General features: G+C 41.8%; 1 protein-coding gene across 4 annotated transcripts in view; it reads left to right on the top strand.

Annotated features, from left to right (window-relative positions):
• Positions 1-16226, top strand: part of POU2F1 (POU class 2 homeobox 1) — a 180865-nt gene extending 164639 nt beyond the window's left edge. For 2 of the 4 annotated variants that reach the window (XM_074972221.1, XM_074972239.1), the window contains exons 11-16: positions 519-664; positions 3359-3556; positions 5987-6092; positions 7020-7365; positions 8161-8249; positions 10192-16226. In XM_074972221.1, coding sequence (XP_074828322.1) covers positions 519-664; positions 3359-3556; positions 5987-6092; positions 7020-7365; positions 8161-8249; positions 10192-10502 — 1196 coding nt within the window. In that variant the 3' untranslated portion in view covers positions 10503-16226. The remainder of the gene's footprint in view (positions 1-518; positions 665-3358; positions 3557-5986; positions 6093-7019; positions 7366-8160; positions 8250-10191) is intronic. The other 2 variants (XM_074972230.1, XM_074972248.1) reach the window with 1 other exon arrangement.
• Positions 16227-16686: the final 460 nt, after the last annotated feature.

Below are 16686 nucleotides of genomic sequence, written 5' to 3' on the forward strand. Positions count from 1 at the left end.
CCCCACAGGTTCTCCACCACCTGCCCTCCTTCCCCTCTGCTTCAGAGTTCTCTGCTGTAGGGCTTCATGGTAGAGAAGGAACTGAGGGCGGTTCACCCGCACAGTGCTATATAACAACGGGATGGGGCACAAGACTGACTGTCACGCAAGCATGGGCCGAACAGACTCTGCTATGAGAACTCTCTAATCAAAGGTGTGGGAGGCTCTGTCACACCTAGAGTGGAGCGCCCATAGGGGAACACATCTCGAAGAACCACAGTTACTGCACAAGGTGAGCAGCCATTTTTTGTTTGTCACAAAGGATACTTGGCCCTATTTATAGCTTGTAAATTGCAGGTATAAATGGTAATACCAGGTTAATACCTCTGCTGTGAAGGAGCCCACCCAGGTCTGGAATGAATATGGGGTACATTCTGCCATCTCTTACACTGGTAGAATGTGTAGGATCCTTTAATTGGATTGCAGTGCACTGACACAAAGTCTCTTACTGATACATGCTGTCTTCTGTTCTCTTTCAGAAAATCTCTCATCTGATTCAGCTCTCTCCAGCCCAAGTGCCCTGAATTCCCCGGGGCTGGGGATTGAGGGCTTGAACCGTAGGAGGAAGAAACGCACCAGCATAGAGACCAACATACGTGTGGCCTTAGAGAAGAGTTTTCTGGAGGTCAGTGAATCAGTTGCTCTGCTCAGCCAATTTGTAATAAAATAGAATAGTGGCTTTGTTCAAGAACATGTCCATTAAGGTGAAAAGAATTCTGCAGCTAGGAGCTGCACTAAGCAGACATTGTAAGATATGCAATGATTGTTGTGGATACAGTATAAGAAATAATATATTTAAGATGCATATTAAACATAATAGACATCAAATATTTAAAGTAGTATATCTTCAGTCTGTGTCTGTCATCTAGTTGTTGGAACAGGGGACTGGGAGTCAGAACTCCGCAGTTCTCATCCCTTGTGTTCTGTCACAGATTTGCTGAGATACCTTAGGCAAATCATATAACCGCTCTGCGTCTGTTTCCTCAGATATAAAACAGGGTTTGTAGAATTGTCAACTGAAAAGCACAATATAAGTTCGTTGTTGTATGTATATGCTGATATCTTTAGCTGTGTTGGTCTGTGTGTTCATACATTTGCAGGTGTATCAATCTGTATGTTGTGGGCAGATTGTTGTTGTCAGAGGGTGGGGAAATCTGTAGTGACTTGTGAAAGTGTATTGCAAAACAGTTACAACACATCTGTCACAGGGTGTACTTGCCCTATAGCACTTCCACTGGCCAAGTGTGGTGCTGTAGTTGCTCCCTCAGTTTCCCCTAATGTCATCAACAAGTTCAATGAAGCTTTACATATGGAACAATACCCCTAAGGAGAGGTCTGTTTATTAACCAAAGGCTCAATGAAAATACAAGCAAAACTTCACCCCAGCGTCTTAGCTGGGAGACACTTTGAGTTTCTGTTCTCATCTGGGTCCACCATTCCCCTACAGCAAGGTTCTGTCGGCTCAGCTCCTTTCCCTGAAGTTAGACTTCTTGCCACTGTCTGGGAATAATCCTTCCCCAGAGCCAGAGGTCTGTGGCTATCTATCAGCTGCACCTCTTTTCTGGGGCAACATGTGGTTGGGCTTCCTGCCACTGTTTCGGAATTCCCTGTCCCTCAGACCGTGCCTTCCAGGCCCCTGGTTCTGTTCAGCTCTCACGAGAGCTACTTTCCTCAGAAATTTTCTGTCTCTAGGAGCCAACCCTTTATCATGCTCATTAATTAGCTGCCAGCCAACCACCAAGGGATTTAATTACTTAAAAGTAACTAAATTGGCTCATTCTCCCTTACAGGAGCCTGTCATGAGTAGTCTGACTTCCCTTAAAGGCCCAGCCCCCAGGAGAGTATAATTTCATGAGAGGCTCAGAGGGGGCCATACTTAGGCAATCTTTCAATCCACTTAGTAAAGTGTATGTACCAAGGAAGGGGGAATAGTAAATATTGTACCAAGCAGAATGATCTGTATTCACCTAATTTTAATAAATTAAAAAATGTAAGTGCTGTCCCACTGGTTCTTGACAGCTGTTTCCCCTTAGTTTCTTAGTCAAGGATATCAAGCAGTAGATTAAGGCGTGATATTGTGCACACCAGGAAGGAGAAAAGAAAAGGAAATAAGCGTCTGTGCACTTGGGGAAGGTGAAAAGAGAACCAAACATCATTTATGTTTAGACTCTTAGTTGACTGTGTGTAACTTTGGTAATTTAAGTCCTGTAGTCACAAGTGCAGGATAAATTAGAGTCCAAGTCCTACCTCTGCAGGGGGCCTCCTGAACATCATTTTGTTGTGCTCTCAGTACTGACAACTTGCAGATCATCTGATCATCACTGGTGCTAGCCCTTTTTACCTCCCCCTTTCCCATGAGGTGATGAAAGAATCTCCCCTCCCTGCAAGGTCTCAGGCTTCATCCCTGGCTTTCTGCCCTCCAGAAATTATGATTATTCCCTTCTCTCTGAAAGAAACACATGAGCTTTAACTCCCTTACCCAGCTACACTGAACACAGCTTCCGCTAGTGTTTCTTGTGACCAGAAAGATGGAGGTGGGGGCCAGATTGTGGACACACATGACCTGTCGAGAATTGTCCTGATGGAAGGGAACTTTCAAGTGGCACATAGCCAGTTCTTATACCAGCCACACCCCAGTTTAGGGGACATGTTGGGCATAGCAGAGCTTTGCTTTGCTGGACTTCATCTGGCCCAGGGTCCCTTAGAGACCCTAGGCAAGTGGTGTAGGTTAGTGCAGGCCCAAAGCATCTCAAACTAACGATGGGGCCGGCACAGACCAGCCCCTATGTCAGGGAGCAGTAAGTGGCACCCTGTCTGCTTGAAAACAAAAGAGAATCTAGCTCAGGAAGTGCTATAGGAAACATCCGTGTTCAGTAGCAGTCATGTTGGGAAAGTGTAGTTAAGGAGGCATTTCAGGGAGAGGGCTTACCTCGGACAAAGCAGAAGAGGTTTTGGGGGCAACTTAAAAGAAGGAGCATTTGGGGAGCTGGGAGAGAACTGTAAAATGACAAACTTGGGAGTTGGCAGCTAGGAAGAAAAAAGGGTCTGTTTAGTTGGGGAGGGGCTGGATGAGAAGAAGGGAGTTCTGAGTGTTTGGGATTCAGAACAGGAAGAAGTGTCCATCTGAGGTTAGGGGATTGGGAGGATGGTCCATCAGGTCCCACTTTTGCTTAATCCGTTCCTGACAACATCTGCTTTGATAAAACAGGAAGGCCTATTCCAGCTATATGTTGTTCCTTCCTCCAGCTCTTTAGTTTAGAATCCTGCTATGCTGGACCCATAATGCAGCACTCATCAAAGTAATTTCCATGATTTTCAGATATTTCTCATTTTTCAGAACCAAAAGCCTACCTCGGAGGAGATCACCCTGATAGCTGACCAGCTGAACATGGAGAAGGAGGTGATCCGCGTTTGGTTCTGTAACCGGCGCCAGAAGGAGAAAAGGATCAACCCACCCAGTAGTGGTGGAACCAGCAGCTCTCCCATCAAAGCAATTTTCCCTTGCCCAACCTCACTGGTAAGAATCAAGAAGTGAAGATGGCTCAGCACATTGGAAAAGATCAGTCACTCCTCTCCTCTTGGCAATAATGGGAATTACACACATTTTTCACCTGCTCTGTGCAGCAAACTTATGCTCACAAATGTAACTGAGATACTTAATTGGCATTTTCAATGCTATATTTACTGGTTCCCACTGTGTACTATAAACAAAAGGTAAATCTTACAAATCAGCCAGTGTGAATGCATTATTTAAATACGCAAACTGAACTTCTAACTTGATCTGGCAGTAATTCGCAGCTGACTGAATACCACTCACAAAGATGCAGTTTATATTACTGCTTTGGACATATGCTAAGAAATCATAATTCACATAATTCCAGATCGGTGTACTTATCCAAAACCCTTTCTTTAAAAGGAAAAAAATGTTACCCAGTTCCATCCTTTCCATCTTGTTCCAGTCACGTTAATGCATTGAATCAGCAGTAGATCCTATCAGTTTTTAGGCGGTAGTTGGCAGACTGTCACCCAAACCTGATTCTACTATTTTTGTCCCTTTGTGGCAGGGTTAATGTATATCAAAGTGAAAAAACTCTTTAGCTAATCTTTGTAACTCATTTTCTAAACCTTATATTTGGCTAAGGTAAACACAAACTTACTGAAAACATACGTAAACAAAGTGCACTCCTTGAACTCCACGCCACCATTGTTCAGGGATGTCTGTTGTTATCTAGACAAGGTAACTGAGCTTCTGAAGTCTGTGGATTTCATGTAGCCTATAGCTAGTCTATTCTATATAGGATTTTATACTGCCCTCATCACTGTTGTATCTGAGCACCATACAGTAGTGTATTAAATGTCATGACTAACATCTGTCATGTGTGGTTTGTTCTTTCTGTCATCCTCTTCTCAGGGATGAAATTGTGTGGGTGCAGTGTAGTGTTTGTTTTAGAAGGGGTTTTCTTCTGTTTTTTGTACATGTTGCTGTGTATTTGTTAGAGAAGGCAAGGTTGAAGAATTGCATGTTGCACTTGGAGCAGAAGGTGGTGGGGTTTGTGATGGTTTTAGTTCCTATGGGAGTTCATTCCACAGTCTCGGACAAGCCCTTGAGAAAATTCTGTCACCTGCAACCACAGGTTTTACCTTGTGGTGTAAAGTTACTTTATGCCTAAGGAGCAGAAGTGCCAACCCTGGTTTTTCATCTGGGAGTTTTAGGCACTATTGCAGCTATGTTGGGCCCAGGCGATTGAGAGCCTTGAAGATAAGGACCAAGACCTTGAACTTGACCCTGGGTTCTGTAGGAATCCAGTGTAGAGCATGGTGGACAGGTTTAATGTGCTCGCAGTAGCCTGGGTTGATGAGGAGATGTGCTGCAGCTCTAGCTCTTTCTTTCTTTTTTTTTTTTTTTGTTCATAGAGTGTTAGAGCAAAATGCTAACAGGTTCATCCTTCTCCAACCTAGTTTTAAACACGTCAAGCGACAGTCATCACTTCCTTTAAGAGTATATTCAGCAATCTTACAGATTTCTCTATTAGAAAGATTTCCTGATCATTTACTTACATTTTCTTTTGTTTAGTGCTATCCCTTAGTCTTATTTTGGGTTGTCCAAGAGGGTATAACTGATAATCACTTTCTTTCATTGATGTGTATATGCTTCATATATTTATAGACAATTAGCATGTCTTGGATGTACATACATACACTTCTAGTCCTTGATATGGATATTTAATTTTAGTCTTTCCTAATAAATCAATCCCTTCAGCCCATTAATCACGTTGGTTGATTTTCTCTGAATTCCCTTCAGTTTGTTTATAGCTTTCTTCCATTAAGTTGTCCAGAAGTAAAGGCAGTTCATTTCATTTGAATGCTCTGAAAGAGGTCCTTCAAACCAAGAAAACACACAGAAGTGAAGTTCAGATAATTTGGTTGATAAAGGTGAAACAAGACACTACATTTAACAATGGTAAAACACCTATCTGACAAATAAGACTAGGATGGTGCGTGGAGTGCCTTCAACCAGAGGAAATGAATTGGAGCTTGAGAAGTATCAGAAAAAGCATGTTCAAAGATTTTTTTATTGGGTCCCCTAAGTTTCCTCTCTCTGAGAAAGTCTCCTTGAACACTTGCCTCTTGTTAAATGAGGATAATTGAAAATCCTAGATGCTGGATGTTGATGGTTAGTTGCTGATGAGCCACCACTAAGCTATTGGGACAGTATGTGTGTGGTGGATTTGCTGCTGTTCGTTGTTGGGTCCATGAGTGGAGCAAATGTCACTAATGTGGTCCCAGACTCTGCCTGTTGAAGTACTAAAGCAATCGAATGAATTTAAAAAAATGTGTAGGATTTCCCATCCTTATCTTTGGTTGAGGATGAGAAGATAAGAACGCAAGTCAGGTAACTCTTTTCCTTCTTATGAGTTGTACAGTTATGTTCTCTTCTAACCTCTAGGTGGCAACCACGCCAAGCCTTGTGACAAGCAGTGCAGCTACTACCCTGACTGTCAACCCTGTGCTCCCTCTAACTAGTGCTGCTGTAACTAGTCTGTCAGTCACAGGTAAGATACAACCTAAGCTGTATCAGCACAGAAGGTTTTTCAGAAAACCACTGCAGTCAGGGATAACTAATTCAAATAATAGAATGGAAGTTCAGTGGATTATTGGTGGTGTCTACATGTCAAACAGATAAAGATTTTAAAGTGAACAATATTTTGAGATTTTTGGTGCTCCTGTGTTGCAGTCTAAAATCTCCATAGATAACTGGCTCTTGGATTTGTTGTATCCTTGTAAGACGTTGTGTAGGAGTCTCAGATGCCCATAACCTGTCTAGCTGAAGGTGAAAAATAGAGAACAAAAGGAGTGCTTTGTGGGAAGCAAAGGATTCTCTGGGAGCTCACAAATATAGCTTAGGTATACAGGTGCGAAGAAACAATATGGAGGATTTCCCTTCTCTCTGCCCAGATACTCAATTTGACTTCAGTCTGATTTCCTTCCTCTCATCTCACTCCCACTTGCCTGTTTAGAAATTTTTAATTACAAAGCAATTCAGTGTTGATGGAAGACTCTGGACTGACTGTCCTAGAGAGTGAAGTCCTCTGTTTTGCCACAGAAATGACAGTGTGGGCAACTGCCGTGCAAGCTTCTCTTACACTGCCCTGCCAATGTGCCTCAGTCCTATGTTGGAGTAATTCATTTTTCATGGCTGGTCAGTCTCGCCTCTCTGCTGAGACAGTCACCCCTGGTGACCTAGAAGCAAAAGGCACTCCCGTTACCAACCTGAGCCACCCAGCTTCCTCCTGAAGAGTCAGTTTGATCTGAGATCCACACTCACCAGTCCCCCACTCTTGAATTCACTGTGCCCTTCAGTCCAACAGAGACATGTCTGTCTTACTTCCTCTTTCCTATGCTGTCGAGTCCAGGTGGTAGGGGTTTCTATTCAAGCATGCCTGTGCTTTGGACTGTTCTAACTGGAATCCTCCTTCCAGGCACAACAGAAACCACCTCCAACAACACAGCAACCGTGATCTCTACAGCACCTCCAGCTTCCTCAGCAGTGACTTCACCCTCTCTGAGTCCTTCCCCTTCTGCCTCAGCCTCCACTTCCGAGGCATCCAGTGCCAGTGAGACCAGCACAACACAGACAACCTCTACTCCCTTGTCCTCCCCTCTTGGGACCAGCCAGGTGATGGTGACGGCATCAGGGTTGCAAACAGCGGCAGCAGCCGCACTACAAGGCGCTGCACAGTTGCCTGCAAATGCAAGTCTCGCTGCCATGGCTGCTGCAGCGGGGCTAAACCCAGGCTTGATGGCACCCTCACAGTTTGCAGCTGGGTAAGGATTGTCCTTGCATTCTAGATGATAAATGAAGAAAATAGTACAGGGGCTCTATTCATCATGATTTTTTAATACTATGTTTTTCACCTACACCTCTCAAAGGGTTTACAAATACTAATGGATTAAGCCTTGCAACACTCCTATAGCGGTGTTATCCCCATTTTATAGATGAGGAAGCTGAAAGGTTTAGTGACTTGATCAGTCATACATTAAGTCAGTGGCCGAGCTGGGTGTAGAGCCAAGGAGCTCTGACTACTATTTCCTTGCTGTAGCCATTAAACTACACTACCCAAGTTGCTAACTTTAAATTGAATTGGCATCTTAGATTCCCTTCGTTCCCCTGTGTTCAGTTCTGTTCCTTTCGACCCAGAGCGAGATGGAGAGCACCTGAATATTTATTGGAAATCATTCTGTTGCTGCTGTGTGACTAAAAAAAATATTGCTGTAAATGCCTTGTAGTTCTTTCAGTTTCTCTTTATTCTCATTTCCTTCCGCTAGCTCTCTAAAGAGTTGCAGTGGCCCAAGAAGTCACTGTGAGTGTAATTCACGGCAGTAATAACTACAGCTTGTGCTTTTTGGGTGCCTGTTCTTCAGGCTTGTTGTTAAGCACAGTGTTGAAAGGCAGCTGTGAAGACCACATTGTGGTATGGGAGAAATTAAAATACTACAGGAAATGTTGTTTTTTTAAAAATCAGACCCTTGAATTCTACCTTCTTTATCTATATGATGGTCTCTGAATAGTAACACAACCTCCCTTGATCTCTCTCATGGCCTGTTTTCTTGATATCACAGAGGTGCCTTACTCAGTCTCAATCCAGGGACGCTAGGTGGTGCTCTCAGCCCAGCTCTGATGAGCAACAGTACGCTGGCAACTATTCAAGGTTAGTAAACTTCCTTTTAGTATATAACTGATTTTGTTACTTGTGTGGTTTACTCGCCAAAAAAAAGAAGCAACATTCCTCAACTCCAAAATTCAGTAGTCGGGGACAGAAGCTTTACAAAGATGTCACACAGATTTTTTTTTTTTTTTTTTTTTTTTTAGAATTGTGAATGGTAAGATACAAACTTGGGAGGCAGGTTAGGACAGCATACAATCTCAGGGATTTGGTGGTGGTGATAAGGAAGAATGTGGTGCTGGGGTGTGGGGGGGAGGGACTGCATTCATTTTGGACATGGAGGGACAATTTTAACAGGCTGTTTAGAGATCTTCTTTTTACAGCTCGTTTAGCAGATGTTTTAGTATAGTTGTCTTGATCAAGGCTGATAGCAGAACAGTTCCGAGAACAAGAAACCTGAACGCAAAGATCCAAGATCAAGACTTTCAAAATGTGTATCTAAAGTCCTTATTTAGGAGCTATAAATCCATAAAATAAGGAGTTAATTCTTTATTTAAATGTCTAAATGAGTGGCCTGATTTTTTCTTGTGTGGAGCATCCAGCAATTTCCATTGACTTTACTGAGAACCATTTGGGTTCTCATCACCTCTGAAAATCAGGCCAGTTATTTATAAACTAAATTTAACTATTCAGTTAAAAAAAAAAAAAAAATCTTGTACCAAGTGCACAAAGAACAAAGAAGAATGTTATTCTGAGGGCAGATCTCATGGCAAATTGAACCCTGGGTAGATTTTTGAGGTAGTATGTAACTATTAAAGTGCATCAAAATTTAAAAAGGCTTTACTCAAACAAGTCAAGTGACCTTCATATTGTAGTGGCTCCCATTCTGCGTGAATACGTTTTCGCTTCTAGGTTCCTTGAATAGGCCTTTTTCTGGCCGGTAGGATGGAGCAATATGTCCCCACTAAGGTCCTGATCCAAAGCACATGGAAGTCAGTGGAAAGACTCCCTTCAGTTTCAATTGGTTTTGGATCAGTCCCTTAGAACCATTTCATTTTCTGCAAAATCTTATCCAGTGCTCTCAGGGAGCTTTCTCTCAATAAGTACTGGCTCCTGTTATAGGGTGACAGAACAGTGGAGGGCAGTTTCCCTGATGCCAGACATTTCACCCTGTGCTGATGCTTTGAGAACATTCAGATGGGAAATTCTGAGAACAATCAGATGACTTGGGATCGGGTTTATATTTTTAAGATTTGAAAATATCCAGCGAGATGCCTTTAATTTGTATTCTAGATAGGAACTTTATTTTTACAAAACTTAAAAACAGCTTGTGCTTAGCTTCAGCTGCTCAGCCTTTGCCAGCCAAAACGCAACCAGGTGGCAACTGCAGCTGGTCTGGGTAGTGTGAAGTGATGCTCCAAAGACATCAGGTACCACATGGTTGAATTATGCCACGTGCTTGCGCAGTTACTTAGCTGCATGAGGCTGACAACATACAGTTACTGTAGAACAGATCCTGGTTTTCCAGAAGCAGATAAAAGCAGTTTTTTGCAGATAGTTTGAAAATGAGTTAGGATTATACACTATATAATGCATTAAAATATTTCATAACCTCTATTCTTTTCTTTTATGTAACATATCTTGTTAAAACAAACTCTGGATTCCTTTTAGATAGACACGTGTTAGGGAGATATAGGTAAAAATGAATAGCAAAAAACTTCTTTTCGACCCTTCTCTATTCTTTGGGATAGTGAGAGGATCCTCCCTCTTACATGCTTAGTTCTGCCTGCCTCGATAACGCCAAATCCCATTTTCAACTGATTTGTGAATCTTTTTATGTTGCGTTTAAGTAAGAGGAAGGAATCTTTAGTCATGGGAAGAAGGCTATGCTCAGAGGAGGGAAAACTGAAGTTCTGTTGCACTTTGCTGCATACCTCTGTGCTGTTAATGCTAGTGTTCTCTTCCCTGCACTTTTCTCCCTTTTTAGCTCTTGCATCTGGTGGCTCTCTTCCAATAACATCACTGGATGCAACTGGGAACTTGGTGTTTGCCAATGCTGGAGGTACTCCTAACATCGTTACTGCCCCGTTGTTCCTGAACCCTCAGAACCTTTCTCTGCTCACCAGCAACCCAGTTAGCTTGGTCTCTGCAGCTGCCGCTTCCGCAGGGGCCTCTGGACCAGTCGCCAGCCTTCATGCCACCTCCACCTCAGCTGAGTCCATCCAGAACTCTCTCTTCACAGTGGCCTCTGCCAGTGGGGCCACTTCCACCACCACTACTGCCTCCAAGGCACAGTGAGCCGGGCTGAGCTGTGCTACCACCAGCCTGTTTCACTCTGCAGTGGGATTGGCTGCCAGCTGGGTTTATAAACTGAAAAGTGTGATCGGCTTCCTCTCGCCATGTTGCTGGGGACAAGGGAGAGACGGAAAAATATAAAAACAAAACAGGAAGGATTTAAAGCTGGGACAGACATTTGCCTAATTTTATAATAAACACTGTCTTTTCAGGATCGCTTCATGGATCGGAGAGCTTTCTAACCAAAAATGTAAAAAAACAAAAAACAAAAAAACAAAAAAAAAGTGAAAGGACTACTTATCATTTCCAGCAGTCACAATGACAAGTTAAGGTGGGTTATCAACTCAAACATAGGAAGGGGATTTCTTAGTTCTTTTGGTCTAAATATCTTTTTTTTTTTTTTAATTATCATTTTATAGGTCTGTTGTACAGGCCGTTATGTCATACAAGGTGTTTATAATCGTATCAATCGTGTTGGGGGTTCCTTTCTTAACTGGTACAATTTAGGCAGGCCTGTATTACTGGTGTATCTCTATTATTATTATGGTTATTATTATTATTATTATTTTTATATATATGGTTTGGACGCATTTGTCTTTGCTCCTGGATCGTTTTCAGTGAGCTCCCACGCCATGAGGAGAGGGGAGAGAAAGAGGGAAACATGAGGAGGCTTCCTGTCCTAATCTCCTGGGAGCATTCCTCACAGTTTCCTCATCCTTGAACTTGTTTTACAGTGACTTATACAGAGGTATCGAGAGAGAGAGAGAGAGATTATTTTCACTACTTTTGCAGGAAGCTCGATGTAGAGGCAGCAAGTTGTGTGCAAATCTCCAGGCTAGTCTGTGCTTTTATGGTGAGGGAGGTAGAAATAACTTCTGTACTACAGCTCTCCTTCATCCAACTACTTAGGCTAAAGGGCCAATTTTCCTCTGAGTTGCATGAGCAGGATTTGGCACTTAGAGCCCAGACTATTTCAGACATCTGTTTTGGTGGTTTTACTGTATTGTTAGGATTTTGCCCCTTTAAAAAAAAAAGAAATCCTAGAAATGCAAAGTTACCTGAGGATGCCAATATTACTAATATCTAAAGGCATCCACAGTCCAAGCTTCCTACCAACTGACTTGGCACAGGATTTTGAAAGGTGAAACTGGCTTCTCTAATCAAAGGAATATTCCCTTGCATGTTTTTTGTTGTGTACAGGGAGCTGCATTGGAACAGTTTTCCACTGGCAAGTGCTTCTATCTACAGGGATAGATGTCAGGTCTGTTGGAACAGAAGTTTCTGCCAGTTTCATGCCAACACAACCGTAAGAAAGCACTCTCGGCTTCCTTGCGCCCTTGTTCTGTTTTAAATAGCTTATAGGTTTTTTTTTTCTCTACCACCCTGCTTGGTGCTTTGGAAATAGGAGACAGTGACCAATCAGCTGGAATTGTCCAACCTGATGTGGGAAATAGCACCAGACTATCTAGTCAACACTGGGACTTTGCACACATCTTGGTGTTCTCACGTGGTCTCTGAGGAGTGTTGTTGCTACCTTGATCAAAATGGCAATAAGCATCTCTGACTAGAGGCTCAGTGTTGGCTTGCTGACGTAGCTGTGTCTCTAGGGTTGTTTCCAATCCACATAACAAGGAGCATCTCAGAACAGAGAGCTTATGAGAATGGATGAGGAAGAATAGTAGGTTTCCAGAGGTTAGTGATGTATATTTTTTTAATATACCAATCGAGTTTCTGAACCAAAAAGATTTCTAAAGAGAAGACTGGATCTCTGCAATGCAGTTCACTTTGAACTTTCCATTCCTGTTGGATTTAAAAGTTTCTGTCACATGTTTAAAACACATTTACACTCAGTTAGGGAGGGTGTCACGAGCACCCCCTCAGTGTTTGGTTTTGGTTGGGGGGGGTGTCACCAGGGAGCTTCAAGATAGCAAGTTTATGTAGTTAGGTTGGCTTTTGCTGATCATCAAGGGGGATCTTGGAATCTCTCACCACCTGAGATCAATAAGACAGCAACTTAAACCCAACATACACTTTGGTCTGTGACCCAAGTGTGTGGGATTTACATTTATATTCAAATGGCAGAAACTCTTATCTCTTCTTCCCCTCACTCATGTTTTTCTCTGTTCGCGTCTTACTCTCTCTCCACCTTCCTGTTTCACAGATTATTTAAAATAATTATCCATAAAATTTCAAAACTAGTGAACTGCAAGCAGGGAAACTAACAAATGTCCGTCCACCATTTGTAATGTGTTCTTGATTTTTTTTTGTTTGTTTTTTAAAACTAAGCTTGAACCAAAGTCAATTTCTAGCAAGCTGCTGTACTAATGGACTAGTTTGTATAAGTGCAGTTCAGACGCAGAGAGGCGATAGATGCTACTGACAATTTCTTTTTCATTTGTCTTGTTTTTTATTTTATATAAAAGTTGCTGCTTGTTTTAATCTTTTTTGGGGGGGGATTGATAATTTGTATATCCTTGGGGCAGACTCTTAACTTGGTTTTTTTAACTAGGGTTTTTTTTTGTTTGTTTGTTTGGTGTGTAAATAGAATGGCAATGTCAGGTGATTACTAATCCAAGTGGTCCCCCACTCCTCCACCCTACCGGTTAAATAAATTTAAATATTCTGGTGTGACTGAAGTCTCTGTGACTTCAGTCTGTGCAGAAGATTTTAGGGCTATAAATAATATAGAATATAAATTGCCCATAGTGTAACAGCTTTGGAGCAGTAAAAGGTATAGATGGGTATGATTCAGGGAGGGAGAAGTGGAAGAGGAGATGCTGATTACGCACTATGTTGGTCTAGAGGCCATAGCATTGACTATAGTTTCTACCAAAGGAAATATCAGTCCCATGGGACTTGTAGTCAGCCAAGTAAGAGGGCAGGAAATGCTGCAGCTACAATGCTTGCACTTGGGTCTGAAAATTCCCAGTCACCTCCAGGCATTCTTAAAAGTAAAATTTACCAAGAGCCTGTTTGTTAAAGGGCATTCGGATGATATCCTCTCCACTGTATCCTCTGTTTTCTGATGGATCTGGGGCTGGGAGGTGAGTCCTGTGCGTTTATCTAGGAAATGCAAAGAATGTGGGCCTTAAATCAGCATAAAAACCTCTCTCCGCAGTTCAAAGGGACTGTGCCATCGGTTGTCTAGATGATTTTTAACTTCCCATTCTTGTTGGTTTGTGGCTGAGAGGGGGGTGTGATGCATACATATCTGGAACACTAATGCAGCTTGGATGGTTTATTTATTATAAAAAAAATTGATTTTTCCTGATTCCTTTTGCATTGGTCACATGGCTTTGGTGTGAGCACCTTAAACTTTCCCTCCCTCATCCTTTGCTAACCAATCACCCTGTAAGGGGCCCAGACTCCAGGGAGCTTCTTAGTGGTCTCTTCTGAAAGAAATTGGAAACTTTAAGTAGCCACATGTCCAGGGAGGTTTGGCTGAAATGCACTTCTTTTTGCCCTGGGGAACTGGCAGTAGATTGTCCTATCCTACCACACCTTCCACTCCCCCCTTGGCTCAAGCCCAGTGTGTTTTTATTTCCTATCAAAGAACATGTCAATGTCTGATTGTAGACCTATTGTTCAGTAGGTCTGCCTGGACCCTGCTCATCATTGGTAGTATTGTTTCCTCTTGTGGACGTTGGTCACCTCTACCATTTTAGTTAAAGGACAGAGGAGAAGAACCCAGAGATGAGGTTGCAGTGGCATTATATTTGCATAGTAAGACTATACATGCACACTCTTTCATAACTTGAGATGGATGAATGATCGGGTATTGGAATGTGGTGGAAATTGCTGTTTTAAACCTTAATCATGACTGCAACAGAAACTGAAGTGTCTACAAGGATATTCAATAGTGATTGGTGAATTAGAGACTGAGGATTTAAGGATTGGAGTGGAAAAGTATTGTCCCACAGATTCAAAAATTAGCCAACAGCGGCTGAGGGCATTATTTTGCAGTTGAGGTTACTTTTCCACCACAAAGGATGATAGTTTACTCTTTATAATCCAAAAATACAAGTCAATATAGATGTCTTAGCACAAATGGTTTTCTGTTGCCCATAAATGTCATCGTCTGTCTTAAATCCATCACTGAGTGAACAGACTGTTCCTTTGTTGTTTTATGGGATTATCTCTGAGAATTTTGAATTCAGTAGACTTTCGCGTGCGCACATGCACACACACAAATAAATAAATAAATAAAATCAGGTTTCATTGGCCAGGGCCAGAAGAAATTCCTTAAAGCCCTTGTACATGGAAGGGAAAATTGCAAGTTATCTAGTCATCTTTCTGTACCACAACTCCATAAAATTCCATATATGTAGGTGTCTGGGCTTGTTTTCTCATTTCCAAGCATATCTTATAGCAGGTAAAAGCTAGTGGGACAGACCGATTCACTTTATCATCTCCAAGGACAATTAGGATATGTATAGTAGGCCCGGGAAGGGACATATGTATGAAGAAACACAAGAAATAAACACTTTCCCAAAAAAGATATGGAGAAGGGGAGATACACAAATGCTTCTTCAGGAAAAAGTCTTAAAAGGGTGGTGGTCATGTGAATTTTGGTAGAGAACTCATTCAGGTTTGGTTCAGACAAATCTGAACCACTCAGTTGACCTCTGCCCCAGTAGTTAGGGGATGAAAGATTCATGTACTGTTCACACACCTGCACATACTCACCCTTAGATGGAGTCTCCTGACAAATGTGAATTTTGTGAGGAATCCTAAGCCAGTTAAAAAAGAGTATTAGTTTATTTACTGACTTGTTATGTAGTGTATATGCAGGGAATTCTATATATAACATGCATGTGTATGTATACACACGCACTATACCAGTTAGTACTGAGATATACTCCCTACATAAGAAAAATCCTGGTTGATAATAGTTTTGTATCGTGCTCAGAACCTAAGTACAATATACTTTACATTTTAAAAAATTGTTTTAATTGGGAGACTCATGACACCACATCATTGCCCCAGACCTACTCAAATAAATCCTCTGCCTTCAGTAAGTAAAGTAACACAAATTAATTAAAAGCCATATCAGACCCAAAAAACCACTTTGCCATGAAGTCCATAACACTTGGGCTCTGATGGACTATCAGTGGGAACACAATGGAAAGTAGAAGGTTCTCATATGAAAATGCTCTGCTGGTAATACTGGACAGCTGTGTTCAAGTCACTAATAAGACCATCCACCAGATTTTAACTGTTGTGATACAGCCCAGAAATGGAGACATTCTCTTCAGGAATTTGAATCACATACCCTTGTAGGCTTCAAAAATTCCATCTTTGAATTTCACCTGGAAGTGAACTGACTGTTATGGCCATAATGGAGAGATTTCTAAAGAAAACATTCAGGATGTATGTAATAATACATATGTTAACTTACATGGAAATGCATTTCATCATTTGTTGCCCCTTTTGGGATAACAGATCTTGATATTAATCTCAACAGAAGTAGGAACAATATATGAACTCACATGTTACATGGCCTTCCCTTTGTGCTGATTCAGCATTCCACTGCCCCTCCACCCTCATCCCTTTCTTGATCTTCTTCCCCGTACAGCATGGGAGGAGGTTATTTTAGTCTATCGATTACATGAAAACAAAATGTAACTTGGATCTTTCGGTGATGTCTTTCCAATGGACTTCTTAAAAATCAAAATAATTTAGGTAACTTTAAAAAAAAAAAAAAAAAAGAGGAGGAGAAGTAAGAGACTCTCCTTGTGCTCAGGGGGCAGCAGAGGAGTGCCTGTTACCAAAACAACTTGAGGGAATTCTCCCTGCACGTCAGTAACAATGATTAGGTCAGTGATAGTGATTTACTGTTTTCTCTGAGGTCACACAGCATAAAGCATAGGTTCATCCATACCTCTAAGTTGTGGCCTCTGAAAATAAGTAGCTACTATTATAAAGAACATCACTGAAGAGTTAGATTTTTTGTTGTTCCTCTGTTGGTTTAAGTAGAAAATACCCAGCAGTCCACTGGAGCAGATTCCATTTTTCCTCCTGGTTGAGGTGTTGAAAGTGCAGAAGTGCTAAGTACTCTATAAAGCATATTCTTGGAGTAGAGTAACATTCAATAAAACAAAAAGACCATTTTTTCCATAAAAGAACAGAACATCTTAGCTCCATTGCAGCTGGAGCCATATAATGGAGGCACAAATGACTTCCAATT

This window comes from Natator depressus, chromosome 1 (assembly GCF_965152275.1).
Source record: "Natator depressus isolate rNatDep1 chromosome 1, rNatDep2.hap1, whole genome shotgun sequence".
Lineage (NCBI taxonomy): Eukaryota > Metazoa > Chordata > Testudines > Cheloniidae > Natator > Natator depressus.